The sequence below is a fragment of the Eucalyptus grandis genome, chromosome 7, assembly GCF_016545825.1.
Source record: "Eucalyptus grandis isolate ANBG69807.140 chromosome 7, ASM1654582v1, whole genome shotgun sequence".
Taxonomy (NCBI): Eukaryota; Viridiplantae; Streptophyta; class Magnoliopsida; order Myrtales; family Myrtaceae; genus Eucalyptus; species Eucalyptus grandis.
In genome coordinates this window covers 26,999,066-27,017,556 of record NC_052618.1, presented here as the reverse complement: position 1 = coordinate 27,017,556, position 18,491 = coordinate 26,999,066, and the positions used below count along the sequence as shown (strand labels likewise).

The 18,491-nt window shown below is 38.8% G+C and overlaps 2 protein-coding genes across 3 annotated transcripts; one reads left to right on the top strand and one right to left on the bottom strand.

Annotated features, from left to right (window-relative positions):
- The first annotated feature begins 1,196 nt into the window (after positions 1 to 1,196).
- On the top strand, positions 1,197 to 5,732 carry LOC104454713 (B3 domain-containing protein Os06g0194400). Of its 2 annotated transcripts, none has more exons than XM_010069627.3 (7): positions 1,197 to 1,483; positions 1,614 to 1,721; positions 2,332 to 2,366; positions 2,454 to 2,616; positions 3,716 to 3,922; positions 4,082 to 4,256; positions 5,543 to 5,732. In XM_010069627.3, exons 1-7 carry the CDS (start codon positions 1,343 to 1,345, stop codon positions 5,551 to 5,553), a joined length of 840 nt encoding a protein of 279 aa, XP_010067929.2. In that variant the 5' UTR covers positions 1,197 to 1,342; the 3' UTR covers positions 5,554 to 5,732. The 2 variants fall into 2 exon arrangements, with proteins under 2 accessions (XP_010067929.2, XP_018733230.2); XM_018877685.2 differs by having other exon boundaries at positions 2,451 to 2,616.
- A 117-nt stretch (positions 5,733 to 5,849) lies between these two features.
- On the bottom strand, positions 5,850 to 15,896 carry LOC104453204 (prostaglandin reductase-3). Its single transcript, XM_010067723.3, has 18 exons — positions 15,096 to 15,896; positions 14,676 to 14,849; positions 14,407 to 14,588; positions 14,096 to 14,201; positions 13,873 to 13,949; positions 12,629 to 12,716; positions 12,089 to 12,278; positions 11,099 to 11,225; positions 10,348 to 10,428; positions 10,107 to 10,208; positions 9,870 to 9,965; positions 9,616 to 9,690; positions 8,640 to 8,759; positions 7,622 to 7,750; positions 7,041 to 7,118; positions 6,781 to 6,867; positions 6,395 to 6,481; positions 5,850 to 6,267 (listed from the first exon to the last, which is right to left on the bottom strand). The coding sequence occupies exons 1-18, from the start codon at positions 15,148 to 15,150 to the stop codon at positions 6,217 to 6,219; spliced, it is 1,905 nt and encodes a 634-aa protein (XP_010066025.2). The 5' UTR covers positions 15,151 to 15,896; the 3' UTR covers positions 5,850 to 6,216.
- Between the last annotated feature and the right edge of the window lie 2,595 nt (positions 15,897 to 18,491).

Genomic DNA, 18,491 nt, shown 5'->3' with positions numbered 1-18,491 from the left:
ATGAACTTTCACAAGTACAATTTACCAAACACAATTTGTATTTTGAAAAACTCATTTAACTCAAGGATCTTTACATTTTTTCAAGAATTTTCTCCAAAAGTCTTTCCAAACGCATCCATAGTAAATAATTTAAAAGTGCATTGGTAGCTAACTTTGACTTAAATGCCATATAGTAAAAGTTACACCTACAAAAGACTTTTACTAAATTATTAAAAAGAAAAAAGACTTTTTTTTGGGAGTTCAACCATTAGTGGCCAAATCTGGCCACTAGAGGTCTCGGCTAAGATTACACGACCCCGGACGATAGTCGCCTAGGTAGTGCAACCTCAGGCATTGTCACCTAGGTTCACACGACCTAGGCATTGCCACTTGAGGTCGTGCAACTTAGGTGATGATCACTTGAGGTTGCACAAACCCAAGCAGTGACGCTTGAGGTTGCGTGACTCAAGCAATGATTACCTGGGGTTGCACGACCTAGGTATTGCCTGAGGTGCTCACCTGAGGTCCGCTGGCAATTGTTGGGGTTGAGTGACCCCCAGGCGGCGGTTGCCAGCATGCATGGCCCCTTAGCTGACGATCATTGGTCTCTGATCTACTTTTCCGTTCGACGATTCAAAGAAGATGAATAGTAACTAAGGGTCAAGACTTGCATTTCGAGAATGCAACTTCCCAAAGAACCTCCAAACTTGCTTTGAGCTAAAGACCCTTAAAATCATTTAGAAATGCAATTGCATTTTTCTAAAGTTGCGCAATAACACAAACTAAACGTGTTTATATTTGGCCAAAGAACTTTAGAGTTTTAAAACCCATCGTAAATGCTGAATCAAACGGGGCCTTAGTAATTTTTGGTTGAACTTAAGTGAGAAAAAAGTATTTAGTCGCCTTCAATGGTTGGACTTAATATAGTGGTTTATCGAGAAATTCTACTACAACTTTCTCTAAACACAATTTCAAAGATAGAATCGAATTTTAAGCGGGAAACCCATCTGTGTAAGCAGTGCTAATTTCTATAAGGAAGTCGGTCGCTAACCTATTTTGAGGGGTGACATCTTTGTTTAAGATTTGTCCCCATGATATCTTTTATCCCCATCATTCGATGGCAAGAAAGGCATTAAAGAAAGTGAAAAACGACAGCGACCAATTTGAACTCAAAAAGGTTCAAAAGTAACACCTCACCAGCTCTGTCGTTCGGGCGCCCAAACGCCATTTCGACTCTCTCTCTCTTTCTCTCTCTCCCCTTCTCCTTCTCCTTCTTCTCCTTCTTCTCAGACAAGCTCTCCATTTCCATTGGTTTCCCTCGACGGGAGGAGGTTTTGGAGTGTGAGGTTTCCTAAGGGGAAGAATGGGGAAAGTAGTCGGGTCGAAGAGGGACTACGAGGAGTGCCGTCGCCAGAGGATGGAAGAGAACAAGAAGAGGATGGAGGAGCTCCGCCTCAACAAGCTCGCCGCCGCCCTCACCGCCACTTCCCCCAAGTCCACCCCAGTACTCTCTCTCTCTCTCTCTCCCTCTCTGTTCGTCTTTGTTTGTGTGTTTTGGCATTGCTTCAGCAGGTGTTTTACATCTGTAGCTTCATGTGGGCTTGTGGGTGGTTCTCTTTTGTTTGTGTGGGCAGGTGAAGCAGAGCAAGATGCGGACTCCTCGAAGGCAGCCGGAGCCCTGCTCCGAGCCCGTGAGGCGCTCCAGCCGCACCGCCAACAAGCCTGCTCCTAACTACAAGGAAGTAAGATCTCTCTCTCTCTCTCTCTCTCTCTCTCTCTCGGCTCTTGTATGCAATCTTCAGCTTAAGCTGGAGGAGTTAAACCATCCCACGAAAAGGGCCTCTTTTGATGCGCACCGTGATATGCATTTTCAACTGATATGTTCAATGTGAAGATTTCAGCTTATGGTTGGAAGTTTCGGACAGTAGCTTTTGCGACATTTTGGAAAAGTATATAGGTCAACTACTGCTATGTAGCTTACAGAGGTGTCAACTTTTGAGCTCCTGTGATGAATGTGATGAGCGCGCCAATTGTTCACAGGATTCTAGAGATGGTTTGTCAGTGATTTAGAAAATCATCTGTTAAATCCGGGTATTCAAACGCCACTGTGGTAGAGACTGGTTGAAATTTTTTGCAGCAAGAGTGGCGGTCCTGCTGGTTCCATATATCGAATAATGCTTAATTATTGGAAGAAACATTATTAATTTGAAAGGGTCGAAAGGCTAAACTTTGATTGAGGGAGTGTGATAACTGAAGTAGTACAGACATGAACACGGTATTCTAATCTGTTTGTATGATGAAGGGTCCATGAAAGTTGTTGTACGGTCCTCTTACATATGGTCCTCTTTGCAGGTAATTGAAATCAACCCTTCGGAAAGAGTGAGGAGGTTAGTGACAAGAGCTCACTGGTTTTCTTCCAGTATTCGATTGTGTATTCCTGAGTGAAGTATCTAAAGTTTCTGATTTTCTAGTAGGAGCTACTCGCGAAGAGACCTGTTGAACAGGGTATATGCTTCTGATACGATAAGGACATATGCCATTGAGAGAGCAGAGCAACTTCAATCCAGCTTAGATGCAGAGTTACCAAGCTTTATCAAGCCCATGCTTCAGTCCCATGTCACAGGAGGCTTTTGGCTAGTAAGCAAATTGACCCTTTCTCTTTTCGCACTCTCCTTCAAACGTTAATATGCAGGAAATTGTCGTGCTGTATCAACTATGCTCGTGCCGCGATTTGTAAATCCTGCAGCATGTGTAGTATGCGTTAGACCGTTGCTTTGACTTGGAAAGAGTGAGGGATGAGAAACGAAATGATCTGGCGAGTTAATACGGATATATGTCCAAGTAAATTCTGAATCATCCATCCGCTTGTTTAGAATCATCTGAGAAAAGAAGAAAATCGAATAATTGATGCTTGGTCAAGTAGTGGAACTAAGTATTTTCAAGGTTTGATACAATTAGAAAAAAAGCCACCAAAAACTCTAAATTGCTCATTGTGACATATTTATTCCAAACTTTTTTCGTAATGCTAAAAATCTTAAACTTGTACCTAGATAACACATTTTCCTCCAATTATTTTGGTGACACTAAAAACCCTAAACTCATATTCATATGACACATTTTGGATACAAGTTAAGGTTTTTGGTGTAACAAGAAAAAAGTTTGGGGCAAATATGTCAAATGATATAAGTTTGGAATAAATATGTCACATGGGTTATTTGAGAGTTTTTGCATTACCAAAAAATTTTGGGGTGGAAACTTCAATTTCTTTACCAAAAAAAAAAAAAATTTTGGGGTGAATGTCTCATAGTGGTGGCTTTTGGTGGCTTTTTCTTGATATAGTTATCTGTGATTTGTCTGAAGGAAAGAAGATTTTGAATGATTCTTGGTTATGAATATAAGAGTGGAAGCGTTCAATATGCACTAGCTCTAACCACTTTGATGCAGCATGAGGCATGTTGTAATTGATCTATTTCTGTTCCTCAGCTACTTTTTTGTAGTGAATGCAGTCTTGATAAGCTGCTTCAAGTTTGTAGTAGCGAGAGACTCCACTTAACTTTGATGTGTAGTAAATTGCTATAATGACTTGTAATTAGAAAAAAGGGTACAAGCTTTGAAATTTCGGATAGGCCTCCGTGCAGCTGACTTTGCATAAAAACTGGCTAATAGTCTCTTCAAGAACCTGGTAGAGCTATTTATCAGTGCTTCTAATCGATGATTTGTCTCCCCCGTTTTCAAGAGCCTTCCATATAACTTCTGCCACAAGCATATCCCTCACCGGGATGACACTGTGACTCTCGTGGACGAGGATGGAGAAGAGTTCGAGACGAAGTATCTCATTGACAAGAATGGCCTTAGTGGCGGGTGGAGAGGTTTCTCCATTGCTCATGATCTTGTCGACGGAGATGCTCTGGTGTTTCAACTGATCCAGCCATTGACGTTTAAGGTAAGTCTTCTGAACCCCCCCGGGCATGCATGGATGAATCATAGATAGTGACCACTCAGCTCACCGTTTGCAGGGCATTTTGACCATCCATCTTGAAGTATTTTAGCACCTCAGCTTTTATGCTGGCTTTACTACAAATTAGTGCGTGCCTTTTGGCAGGTACACATCGTCAGAGCCTATGAATCAGAGGAGAAGGAAGCGGGAGTCGCTGAAGGGGAGGACGAGGAGGAAGCAGAAGATCGTGGAAAGGAGAAGAAAGCCGAAGTCCGGAAAGAGGAGAAAAGGGAAGCAGATGTCAAATACTTAACAAGAAGCGCCAAACGGATTCGAGCAAGTAAGAATACACTATTCTTTCTGACTCCTTAAAAATTGGATTGCTTTTGTTGCATCAGTTGCTTCCGAGAAGAGGGTTAAAAGAAATATAAAGAATGTGATGATTTATGAAGCATGCTATAGAGTGACAGATTGATGCTAAACAATTTTCAGTATAGCAAGTGTGCATCTAATTTTCTATAGATCACTTTCAGTTACAAGTTTTACCATCAGCAGAGCAGACATATCTACCGGAATGAGATTACCAGGAGCAATTCTTATATATCCTAAGACTGTGTTTAGCGGTCAGGATAAAATTCAGGATAGGATATTCGGCGTTTTGTGTCTACTCAACACATGATAAAATCGGATATAAAAATGATATATGCTGAATAAAATTATCTCGTAAAGAGGTGGATAAAGATTGATAGGATTTTTAATATATATAATAGGAAAGTTATTTTTCTAGAATAATAAAATTATGAAATTAATAAAATTGAAATTATACTTCAGTATAAATAATATTTGAACTATAATATAAGAAATTCAAAATATAAAAAATGAAATTTAGTTTTTTTAATTTAATCTTAGTATTATTTATATATTTGACTTTAATTCTATCTTATAATATAAATTCAATATATGAATATATATATATATAGTATATCTATTTGTATTTATTACAAATTTGAGATATTTTTGTATTTTAGATATATTAGTACAATTTGCTATTTAATAAAATTTTATTAGAGAAAGATGGAAGGAGAAAAAAAGAAATTAAAAAAAAATCAAAAAAAGAGGAAAATAAAAGAAAATAAAATAAGCAAGCAAAAGTATATTAGGTAATAGTTTGCAAGATACTTTTACTATTTGCGTTTGTGACTTTTTATATTCATTTACATTAATGTATTGTTTATACAAAAAAAAAAAAATATTATGTGAATATATCCGACTTTATTATTACGATCAATCAAATAGTAGATAGAATATAACCTAATAGTTAGTATACTGGTCTTGTTTAACTAGGCATAAAAAGCTTAAGTCTAGCGTCAGCATATAATTAAATATAAAATAGATTTATCTGCACAAGATAATATGCTAAAACATCGCCATAGATGAAAGTTGTGGAACATTCTGTTCATCCAAAAGTGAACAAAACTGCAGAGTTTATCAATCCCTCTTAGCTTCAATGAGCTAATGACTTGATCAATAGCATGCTGTGTGTAATTGCGAATGCCTCCCATCCTCAATACACGTACAATGCGCTCTTCCAGTCACAGGAATGTAATTACTTTGATGTTTTGACAGGTAGAAAGTGAACAGGAGTGCAACGCGTTCCTGGTATGCGCTCGGGCATTGATTGTCATGGGAGCAGTATGTATCAGTAGTATTCTATCTGAAATTAACAGCAACATGCTTGTGTTTTGCACCATCAAAGTTGTACAAGACGCATCTTTCATTGTGTCTGAAACATTCTAAGTTATTTTGCGGTTAATCAGGCGGTGGGGGTTATTAACATCACTAGCTTTTTGAACACCAAAAGCATTATGTAGGAAAAAGAATCAAACAGTGATCTACCATGTCATTAACGCCCAGCTGAACAAAAAACGGGGTGTTAAATGGGACACTTCAACCGATCTGTTTACATCAAAAATGATGTTTCCTTACATTGTAATCATTTGTGCGACGGTTCTGTTTATGAGAATGACCACAAAAGGGTTGTCAGAATATCTAAAGGGGTCTTACCAGCTTTTGTCGCCTGGCAAAAAGCCATGGGCAATTCATATTTATCAATTCAATTCCTTTGTAGCCTTTTGGTTTTTTCTGCTGAAGATTAACTTTCGTTTTCTCGATGTCTCTTACTGCAGTTCCCTAATAATCGCTTGGAAGGATATGCACTCTGAGTCATTATTTCAAACAGATCCCTTTGTAATTCACTTTGACAGTTATTAACGAAACAATCAAACGGCCTTGATCAGACTTCACAGTCTTGCTACTTGATCAGTGAAAGTTGGATCCATGCAAACCACCACCTGGAATAAGATTTTGTTCATATTCACAAAATTTATTGTGCATCAGGAAAAAAAAAAAAAACAAAATAATGAAATTTGCAAATGATGTGCCCAAAATATCCATAAAGTTCGCGGACAATGAACATACCTTGCCAATACTTTTACCAGAATGAAGATGCTCAACAGCATCTGCCACAGCATTGAGACCCACAAATCTTTTTGGGTCGATGGCCACCTGCACTCAGTTAGAAGATTAAGTCTTGGCGAACTTTGAAATTCGGCAGGATAGCGACTTAGGCGCAGAGATAATCATCCAACTCATTCTACAGATTTAGTTTGGCAGTGACTTTTGGTAGGGAATTGGATATCAAAATAAGGCTGAAGGAATAAGATAACAGGAAAGTAAGGGCCTTGCATTGTGCAAAAGGCACAGATATCTACAATTAATGAAATGTAAGTTCGGCATATGATCTATGATGGAAGAGTCAGGTCTCACCAGTAAAAGAAACGTTAAAAAAAGAAGAAGACCAGTACCTTGAGTTGTCCTCTGGAATAGAGTTGAAACAGTCTATCTAGATGTTCTTGCCAGAAGTGACTATATTGTACCAGGAAAAAACCAGCCTGCCAACATTGCCAATATCATATCATACACTTCAAGTAGAGAAAGGCATAAACAACTATAGAATTCACAGTCCATGCTTATTCCTGATATATAGTTGGCGCATCACCAAGAGCAAAATTATTGCAGTAGAGTACAATCACTGTCCTCTACGCAGAAGTGTTATCAAACATACCACAGTTTGGCTTTTAGACAGAAGTTTCTCACAAAGTCCAGGGTACTTATTTGGTGTCCATCCATGCTCTCCCTGATACTACAATCAAAGTAGTAATTTTGTACTGGTTAAAAATTATGTACAACTGTCAATAGTTAATACTCAAGCAAGAAGAATGTTAGAACAGTATGCAGACCACAACTACAGGAGACACTGGAGAAAAACCATACATGCATGTTGATAGAAAACATGTAGCACTTGCTACAAAGACTCCTTGCACAGTCTTCTTTATTTCCCTAGAATCTCTAACCAATATTCCCCATTATACAAAGCAAAACATCTTCATGTCTGTCTTGCGACCCTCTGCAGCACAGAAATGTGATTGCAGTAGAACTTCTACCATGCATTGCGACCACAAGACTCATACAAAAACTTCAGAAACCTAACTTTCCTTTCATTGGTATCTCACTGAAAGTGAGAGCAAGAATGTAAAAGCTCCCGCACAGCCTAATTGAGATAACTAAGTTTGACATTGGAACTGCTGGAAACTCATGATAAAAGATCGGGCCCAGATGGATGTCAACAACATAAGGAGGCAATACCTGAGAAATCATGCCAATTACAATCAATCGTCCAAATATGGCCAAAGCATTCAAGCAAAGATCAAACATTTCCCCACCAACAGACTCGTAAACTATGTCGACACCTTTTGGAAATTCCTTCTTCAAAACCTGTAAATTTGGAAAAGATAGAGAAAAAGCTCATTACATAATCTTTTATTTGAGTATCATGCATTATCTTGTAAATCTTGATAAATGAGTTCATTTTAAATGAAAGTTCACAAAAAAACTAGACCCAAGAGGAGAGAAAAAAGCAGAAACCGGTCTAGACTCCAAACATAATCCTACGAGAATTGTTACAATATAGAAAATAGTAATTAAACTGCATAAAGTTCATGAACAAGGGAAGGCTGCAGCTAGCTATTTGAGACATGGTATGAAAATACAAAAATGTCAAAGAGTAAACCAGTTACTAAGGCACACTGTTGTTCACTTCAGAGATTCCCATATGAGAAAAAACAAGGTTCTATAACACCATCACCTTTTTATCTTCTGCACCTCTTTTAAGGATAGGAAAATTGTAACATGAAAATGCAGATAATGTCAGTGGCATTCAGACGCCAGAGCCCAATGGAGGGGCAAAGACGACTTTTTGACAAAAGGCTAAAGTTATTCTTTAGACATTGAATAGGTGATAGGAATTGATTATAAATCCAGCCAAGTAGATCCATATCAAAAAGGATTTGCATGGAGGATCATGGAGTAGCACTAAATTTCAAAAATAAAATGAACATTGAAGGTAAAGAGAATTTCCAGGGTTTCAAGTGCACGTTAATTTTACACGAGTAGATATGATAGTATCTGTGCATATGTGGATGAATATGCTCATTTACTTTTACCTAATCAATATAAGTATCTACTGATACGTGTGTGACAGTGAACTTATCTAGAAATAATTTGCTGCACTACTTGAATGAATCAGGGTCTTTGATTTCTCAACCCCCACATTGTGTGCAAAAAGGAGAGTTGAACAGATGAGACAGATTTTTAGGAGACATACAGTTTTGATGTCTTCAGCTTTATAATCTATCACACGATCGACTCCCAACTCCTTCAAAAGCATGGCCTTCTCCCTCCCTCCACAGGTTGCTACTACTGTATTTCCAGCAACTTTTGCAAGCTGAAATGGTCATGATAGACAAAGTGACTCAGTAGTGTAAAATTATGTGAGCAGTTGAGGAACGTAGTTAAGCACACGCAATGTTGTGTTTAAGAAAGAACAGATTCTTCTCTTCCAGAAGAAAATGCTAACATATCAGAAACAATAATATTAAGAAGCTGCAGTGTAATTCTTCCCTTTTAGCAAACATGCGGAATCATGAATGCAAGGACACAAGGCTACATGCAAATATGCAAAAGCAACTTAAGGTAACTTTTTAATTCTTCTAACTCTACAACTGGAAAAATCAACAATGGAAAATTAGACAACTAGATAGCCAGAAGTCTGGATAACAATCGCCTAAATTTGCAGGAGGGTATAATTTTTATTGTTCTTGACTACTTGGGACAGAAGGGTAAATAAGCAAACCCCTATAGATACCGTATTATGATTAGACACATCACATTACCTGATCATGACAAGATCATACACCTACTAAAGAAAAGATTAGGAGTAACATTCAAGTAGACAAGCAAGCTTGGCAAGCATGTAGATAGAAAGCCAGTTAAGCGGACCTGTAAGAGTTAGACGTGACTGCAGGGTGTTCTTCGAAATTTTTATTTCCAACTATCCTTACTTAACGACTCCCTAATTCATGGCGTCTTCTTCAGCACCTTTCACTTTAGCAAGTTACCTTATCAATAGACTAATTGTTGGACATCAATCAATTGAAATTATGTAAAAACACTACAGATAGAGATCGTCATATCTCATTCCCTCAATACTGACCTCTGCAATCCTACTATAGTTGCAAAATCACATTGTCATAGATCTAATAATACTGATTTAATAGCATCAATCTGAATGAGAAACAGACCTGGACAGCAAATTGCCCAGTCCCTCCTGCAGCAGCTGTAACAAGAACTACTTTGCCAGATTCCATTTGTGCAGCCTAAATTTTCAACAAGAGCAAACAAATTTTAATATGGCATATGAGACATGATCAGATGTCTGAAGGTAATTATCTCGATGTACTTAGACTAGAAAAATGGCCAAAAGGAACAGCTCCAGCAAATAAAATTGCGAAAGGAAATAAAAAGCATAGTTTGCTATATTACATAAAAGTCCGACCTTTTCTAGTGCAATAGATGCTGTAAGCCCTGAAGTAAGCATGGCAACTACTTCTGGATCTGGCCTGGCCACTGAAAGGACGTGTTTTGCCGGAACCTGAGAAAGATATGATATTTATTACAATAAAACTGGAATCTCCATCTCATGAATTTGCAGTACTGAGAGGCTATGAAAGATATTAATCACAGTCAAAACCAGCCATTGACATTAAAATATCCCTATGGAATATAATTTTACCATTGTAAATTCTGCATAGCTTCCAAAAGTCATCAGTGCAGCAGGCATGCCAACTTTCAAATCCTTGACAGAATCACCAACTGCAGCGATTATCCCCACAGCCTGCCATGTCAACCGTGAAGATACCATTATGAGTATAACAAATATATGGTGCTGCTACAAGAACCACAAAACTATGCCAAGAAAATCAGCATTATTGGATATTGCAAAATGCGACAACAGAAATAGATTTTTCCCAGACCTCAAAACCAGCATCAAAAGGAAGACGGGACCCAACATCTCCCTTTCCACCTTGGAAATAACGTCCCGAGCTGAAATTCACCTGTTTAAAGCATGATTTTTTTTTATTAAAAAAGCTAGAATGCTGACTCTATATCAAGTATTCACAATCGCTCCTAATATCTAACAGTCACACAGATCTAATAGTCTGGGGCCTGTCAAATGATTATCTCTGGAGTTTTAATAAATTCTCTCTATTAAATACTGCACAAGAAACGCGCTAGCATCAGAAATACACATGGATTCTGTATAGATTTTGACATGCAAGCTGAATCCCGAGTCAAAACCTTCAAATACATAACAAACTTCTGAAGTTGAAGGGGAAAAAAGATTCTTAGTAAAAGAAAAAACCAGTTATACCAGCAAGCATCTCAAGAAATTGGAACACTAACTTTGGTGCCGAGTTATCAGTCATCTATCGACTCATAGGCTGGTTAAAAGATAACTTAGTTGGCTTGTATTAAGGGATAGTCCTATCAATTGTATATAAGCCACATTCCAAAGATCCAATTTGCTTTTTGATGTTTGCTACAGTAACAAATAGAAAAGCTAAATTTCGAGGTGAAGTTTTAAGCATAGTTTTACAAATGGATCAGCTGACACAGAACTATGCATATGTGAAGAGGATGAGAAAGATTTACCTGAAATTGAAAGAATACCAATCATAAAGGATGAGAAAAAGCTAATATTCTTAAAAGAAGCCTTGAACTTACATCACTTGCATTTACTCCAGCATATACGATTTTCACAAGGACATGCTGTGGTTCAATCAGCAACCTCAAAGGCGTTCGAATAATCCGGGTAGCATCACGGAAATTGTGAGTCAAGGTGTGAACCACGCTGAATACAAAAATTTAAAATACATCAATAGATCTTCCAATTGATAAAATGCTTATATTCCCAAACAAAATTTCTAAGTTGTAAGTACTTTGTTCCTCAGGAAGAGAAGCTTAAGAAAAAATTCCCTTCAGGATTCAATAAGAATACCAGATAATAAAACATGTTATTAACTAAAAATCTAAAATCCACTAAAGAAAATTGGAACTCAAGGATCAACATAACCAGTATAACAGCTTAAGGAGGGTGCTCTGACACCTATTAATCCAAACATATAGAAGCGGAAAACCATCAATGGATGATTCTAAAGCATACTCATTTTTTGACCAATTAATAATTGCATTGATACGGCTATTGCAGTGATATAAATGTCAAGCCCATTAAAGTGCAGTAAGTCATTGCTTACAATTACTTTAGTCCACTGTTCACGTCCACATTGAAAATTAATACACAGATCTACTCTGCAAAAGCTGACTTCCTCTTTTGTGCATGTTTAAAGTAAAACAAGATAAATAGAGGATGGGAATGAAATCATTCTTAGCAAAGATATGGTTCAAGCTGTACCCATTACCCTGGTAATCGAACCAGGAAATGAAAAGCTGTTACGATATAAAATGACATAACATGGTCAAACTGTGAAAGAAGTTTGTCTAGAAGCCTCATAGAGATGGAAGACCATCAAGCCTAAACTCATCATGGCAATTTGTCATTCCACTTATGCAAGAGCAATGATGTATTGTAGCTGATGGAGTACCTACGGGATACCTAAGCAGTCCAGGTTTACGCTATAAGAAGCTAAACACTACTCTGGTTGAACAGTTCAATTATGTACACACATACAGTAGCCCCAAATTATCTTCACTCACATTTTCTCAAAATTCTTAGGAAGTTGCAAATTCACTGGTCCTTTGTACAATAATCTTTTTGTGGAACTTGAGGATTTCACTCGGTATTTTGCCTCTTCTGCTGCACTGGGCCAATATTGCATGCCATTGCGCTTTGTAATCCATAGACATGAACCACCTTTGCTTTCATCAGTAATAAGTTCAAAAGCTCCTGGAAAGTGTAAGTGGACTAGCCATCAGAAGCGATCCCTTCTACATATGATAGCACATTTTTGGAGCAGGATCCAATGAGTCCGTCACTAATCATGTATGGCAGTTCTTTAAATTTTTCTACAAATTCTGTAGTTGTACCAGTATGCATCTCTATAGTATATCTAAATCCTAATGCAGAAACTTTAAATGCTCCAAAGTCCAGAGCAAACGGCTCATGCTCATAAAATTTGATTGCAGTAAGAGAGTGAATTTGTGTTGATCATACAAAAACTATGTCATTTTCATTCATTTTGATTTATAAGTCCGATAAGATGTAAAGCACGTGGAGAAGACTGTATATCAATGTACCTTTCACCACCATTTCCATAGGTAAAAAGCCCCCCATCAAGTCTACGAAGTCAGAATCCATCTTTAAGGTCATCTCTGTTCGAACAAACTGCATAAGTAGAGAATCTATTAAGCATCATACGCACCACAATACATTTTCTGGAGCAAAGGAAATCAGGTCAGATAAAACTGGACTACAATAAGCTAAACCAACGATCAAACAAAGGGCCAGGTCACAGGAGAAGATAGCTTGATGCACATGCAATTCTCAACATTTTTCAGTAATGATTAAGCTTCCCATTGATCTACAGCATTAGGAGTAATGAAATTTACTAAAGATAATGCACCAAACGGTCACCAAAGCATCTCCCAGTAGACCAAATGACCAGCCTGAAGGAAATGAAAAGCAAGAATCGGTAAAGAAAGAAAGACTAGCTGAGATTACTATATTATTTTACACCCTAAAGGGATCAAGTACAACTGCTAACACAGTTTATTCCCTCAAAAGACCAAGCACAATTCCATATACTAGCAATGTTATCTTGAAATTCCCTCCATAAATCAGCTCCAGCTTACAATTCTTTTCAGGCACTCCAACAGTGCTACGACTAGTTAAAAAGAAACACAGTTACATATTTTTTCAGCTTTCTGCTCCAAAAACAGGGTGTAAGGAATCAGACATATCCAACACTCAGACACAGAAACTATGTTAGGTATTCGTGGTAGAATAATGTTTCCCAATCACCATGATGAATTTATTTCATAAGGTTATTCAACATACAAAAACATAACAGGACAACAGAGTTTCTTCTGCAGTGAAGATCAACTTGCAAATTATTGGTCTTCCCCGATCTAGAACGAGTATTTGGAGAGATCAGCTCTAGATAATGACACTATTGAACATCGGAAGAAGAGTCATATACCATAGGTCCATAGAAGTTTCTGGTCATGATAATACCCCTGCTTGAAATTAAAATTAATAAAGGAGAAAATTCTGATAAATCCGAGCAAGATTCAAATTCATGAAGGCAATAGTTCCCCCCTTAACAAATCTGGAATTGTGAGCAGAAAAATGAATCCTCAATATTAAGCACTTCAGGGGAAAAAACAAACAGGAAGATGAATAATCATGTCATTATAAGTGCCTACGTCAATTGCTGATGACTTTCAAACAGCACGAGATGAGCAATCGAAAGAAACAATCTTCCTGAGTTTTGATTACACTAGTACATCGCATCACAAAACTTTCCAGTTTAATACAGCACCTCGGGGCAAAGTACATTGACGCGAATTCCTCGGCGCTTGAAGGGTGCAAGGGATCTGGTAAACAAGACGACGCCACCTGCAATGTTATCAAGTCTCTTAATAATTAAAAGGTGGTATCACCAGAGGGACACTGGTGCAGGAATTCCGTCTCTCTCTATATATATATCTGGGGAAACAGAATTGAAATTGAAAAATGAAAGGAGGCATTAACTGAGAACTAACCTTTTGAGGCAGAATAGATAGGATCAGCGTACGTAGGATAAAGACCTGCAGCAGATCCTACGTTTATTATTACACCGGGTCTCCCAGCAGATTCCATGGCCTTAACCTGTTAAGGAGTGCAGATCATTTTGTGCTACTTTCCTCACAGTAAAGCAATATCCACTAGCAATCGGAAGTGTCATTGCTCCCTCCGACCGAAAGACAAAAGAAAGAGAGAAAACAAGATGATAATCTCAGGCAAATAATCAAAAAGCTCGACTTGGTCACTGCAGCATCACCAAGCGAAGTGCTTGGAAAAATTGCGGACTTACTGCGAGGCGAGTGCAGTCGATGACGGCGACCAAATTCACGTTCAGCGCGTGCCGCCAGAATCGGGTCCCGTCGGTCTGATCCTTGTGGAAGGGCACCGGGGTAGCGATGCCGGCGCAATTGATACAGATGTCCAGTCCCCCGTAGGTCGCAACATGCTTCTCGAAGGCGTTGACGACATCCCCTGCTCACCAAACAAGACAACATCCATCACCACGATCTCCGTAAACCCGAGAATCCCAAAAAGCTCGAGACAACGAGGCAAACTCACTCGAGTTGGAGACGTCGCATTTCACGAAGATGGAGGAGGGAAATCCCAAGCTGAAGTGGAACTTGGAATTCGCTTTCTCGACGAGGGAGGCCACCTCCTTTCCCCTGTCTTCCGAGAAGTCGACCACCGTCACGAATATCCCCTTCTCCGCGAGCGCTATCGCCAGAGCCTTACCTGAAGAACACCATCCAAAGCCAAAATCCAGTCATCACTACTCAACACGTAAGCTCGCGACGAGGTCAAAACACGTCGAGCATGACGACGACATCGGCAGCAACATCAGAATCCAACGGACACGGAAGGAAGACGAAAGCTCGGAGTTGATAGTCGGACGAGACCGATCGCCGTGAATCGGCGGCGGCGGCGGCGGCGGCGGCGGCGGCGAAGGCGAGACGAGCGGGGGAGAAGAGAGGTTTTTACCGATGCCGGAAGCTCCGCCGGTGATGAGAGCGGACAGGCCGGGCTTGAGCTCCATGGGTGGTGGCGCGCGCGGTACTGCCGGCGTCCGACGATGTTTCGAAGAAGAAGAAGAAGGAAGTCAAAGTGAAATGAGAAACGTAACCGTCGCTGACGATTTGTCGTCGGATCAGAGAATATTCAGTGGTTCCAAAGCGCCACGCCAATTGCTGACGTGGGGCGCTTTTTATTTATATCCAATAATAGATCGAAACGTGTTGGATAAGGTGGGAAAAAAAAAATCTTTTTTCTCTCTCTTCATCTTCCTCCCTGACAGAGGATACCCGTGCGGCCACCATCTCCGCCCCTTCCGGTGTCACTTGGCCGCATCCAGATCTGGAACCGCGAAGCCATGGCCGCAACAGACCTGGCCAACCTTTAGATCTCGGCGACTCCCTCCTCCAGTCATCACTGAGCTTCGGAAAAGCTGAGCGCTAAACCTTCTCTCGGTCGAGCCATCAAGGCTGAGCCTTCAAAAATGATGGAACAAGTCTTGACGAGGCCATCCCTCGCCCAGATCTGGCGAGGGCCGGCCTCGTCTGTGAATCCATAACCGCGACAGATCTGGCTCCAAGGTCTGTCGAGAACACGGCCATGGCTCCAGATCTGTCATGGCTGGGCTTCACGGAAGGGAACTTGAAGGGAGGACAATGGAAGGAGACACCAGAGAGAGAGACTCCATGACCGTTCCAAGTCCCCTCTGGCTTGTGCGGTGGAGACAACCGCACCGGATTCTCAAGTGGCTGGGCAGGCGGTGGCCGGAAGGAGGAGGAGGCCGCGTCATCCATGACCGAGAAACGATTTGCAGAGGAGAGGAGAAGAGTGGGTGGTGCAGGAAGTTGAAAAAAAAATAGAAAAGATTTTCATTCTTTATTCCACCTCATCTAACACGTGTTGCTCTATTATTGGATTTAATAAAAACGTGCGTCACGTCAATTGCTGACGTAGCGATTGGAACCATCGAATATTGAGTTAATATCTTGAAAAACCCCTAACTGATACATTTGTGACAAATTTCCCCTTATTTTTTTGACTACCAAAAATCCCAACCTGGTATCTTTAACAAATTTACCATTTGTTAGTTTTAGTTAAATTTTATTGTTAAATTATAAAGTTAAATAACACGTGACAATTGACCAGGTATATCAATTTGAGATTTTATCTGTTTGTCACATTTTATAATTTTTATGATTTTTTTTGTGGTATTAATCTAATTTTTCAGAGGGTATATTAGTCACAAATTTACTAGCTTGGGGTTTTTGTGGTCGAATAAATTAGTTTGGGAGTAAATTTGTCATAAATGTACTAGTTTAGGATTTTTATAGTTAGTTGGGGTAAATTTGTCACGGGTGTATTAGGTTTAGGGTTTTTTATGGTAAAAAAAATAGTTTGGGGTAAATTTGTCACAAGTGTCTTAGGTTTGGGGTTTTTAAGATATTAACCCTTGAATATTTTCTCGATTGCGGTGGGGTCCGCCGGGGGCCGTTGTTTGGCCCAAAAAGGATGAGAAAGAAAGAGCGAGATGGCGGATCTTTTCCTTCTCGTCGTCACTCGTTCGATCGTTCGCGCTCCGACTGGAGGCAAGGGCCAGCGGCGAGGCTTTGACTTTAAAATTGTCTCGGCGGTTCGCAATTGCCGACACGTCATGGCCCACGGCTTTATATAGCCCCCACGGAGCATAGCATGCTCCCGTTCGCACCTGAAAATAAACAAACCCGCCGAATCAATGCCCCTCGTTGACCTAATGGCCACTATCTGCCACAATCTAAAGGGAAAAAAAAAGGAAAGAAAAAGAAAAAATAAGAAAAAAGGGGAAAACTATTCAAAAATCGTTTTAAAATGTCTCTATTAACATCGGTCGTGTTATGTAGGATGATCGATGTCCACATCAATAATTTTCTGAACTAACTTGTCCGGATGAACTAAATTGATATCAATGTTAAAATGTTGAAACTAAATTGGTTTAATTAAAATGTTTATGATCGAATTGGTCCCCAAACTTATATAATAAAATATTTCTCCACAGCCAAAACATAATCAAGAATCCTCGCAGCTCGAATTCTAGATTATTGAGATTTTCAATATGACAATTCTCCTAATGGGATATGCCTATGAGTAAGATTAAAAATAATCCCGAACTAAGCAATTACACATTTAAATTGAATGAGCAAAATAGGAAATTACCTAATTGACTATCACGGACAAATAGGCACCCTAGATGACCAACGATGGGATGCTCGTGGTGAAAAACCTCGTGGTGACTAGCAAGGGACGAGCTCGGCGGTGAGGGAGTGTTGGATATTTCAGTAGTTTTGAAATATTTATTAGAAATTATGATCGTCATAAAAGTCATTATTTTTGTAACGGCTATTTTAACGGTCATATATGACTTTCTAATGATTGTATAATGGTCATCTTTTTAATTATTAATTGATTTATGATGATCTCCTAACGACTCTCTTTTTTTTTTTGTTTAAATATAAATTAAATTTCAAACCACAATCTTAGTAAATACAATACGTTATCATATCTTTCATTTTCTTTTTGCTGGGTTATACACAAAAATTGTTCTGTTTCATTTTAATATTCAGTGCGGAGTATAGAGGAAGATTTGTTGTATCTTGGGAGGATAGCTGCTGAAACTTTACGCACCGAGTTACGTACTCCGATTGGCAGAATTATTCTTAAGGACAATGTTTGCACGCTTTAGAAATTTCTTTTTATTTTCTAATATTTTGTAATGTATTTTAAATAATAATTATTATTTAATGTATTCTAATACTTTTTCCAACAATCTTAAGGATAATTGCCTTATAGCTTTCAAAATTGGAATTACTGGTGCTTCCACTGACCTTGGAATTAAATAAGGATTTGGAGATGGTGAAGGACAAGTATCACATATTCATGGGTGGTTTGTCATGGGATAGTATCAAGTATTAACACGAAATAGCTTTTGGTCGTTTTGGTAAGGTTATTGAGTTTCAAGTAAGTTGTTTTTTGGAAACTCTAAATTAATGCTTGAAGAATGTAATTGCCATTTTGGCGCGCTGTTTCCACATTTTGAGGAATCATCATCACCATGTAGGTCGAGATCCTTTCATTCTAATATTTGAAATTTGGCGTCACAAGCTTGTGTGTTCTCTTTAGATTTGATTTGTTCTTGTTAGACATATTCCATGAATGTGTGCTTTTATTACACTTTTACGGAAGATGCTTACAAATTTTCAAAATTACCTATGTATAAAATCTTTAAAAATGGTATAGTGATTCCATGTGGCTACTTAAAAAGAAATAGAAAAGGAAAACCGTAAAAGAAATGGAAAGAAATCAGGCTAATATTTCTTTTATATATATTTATTT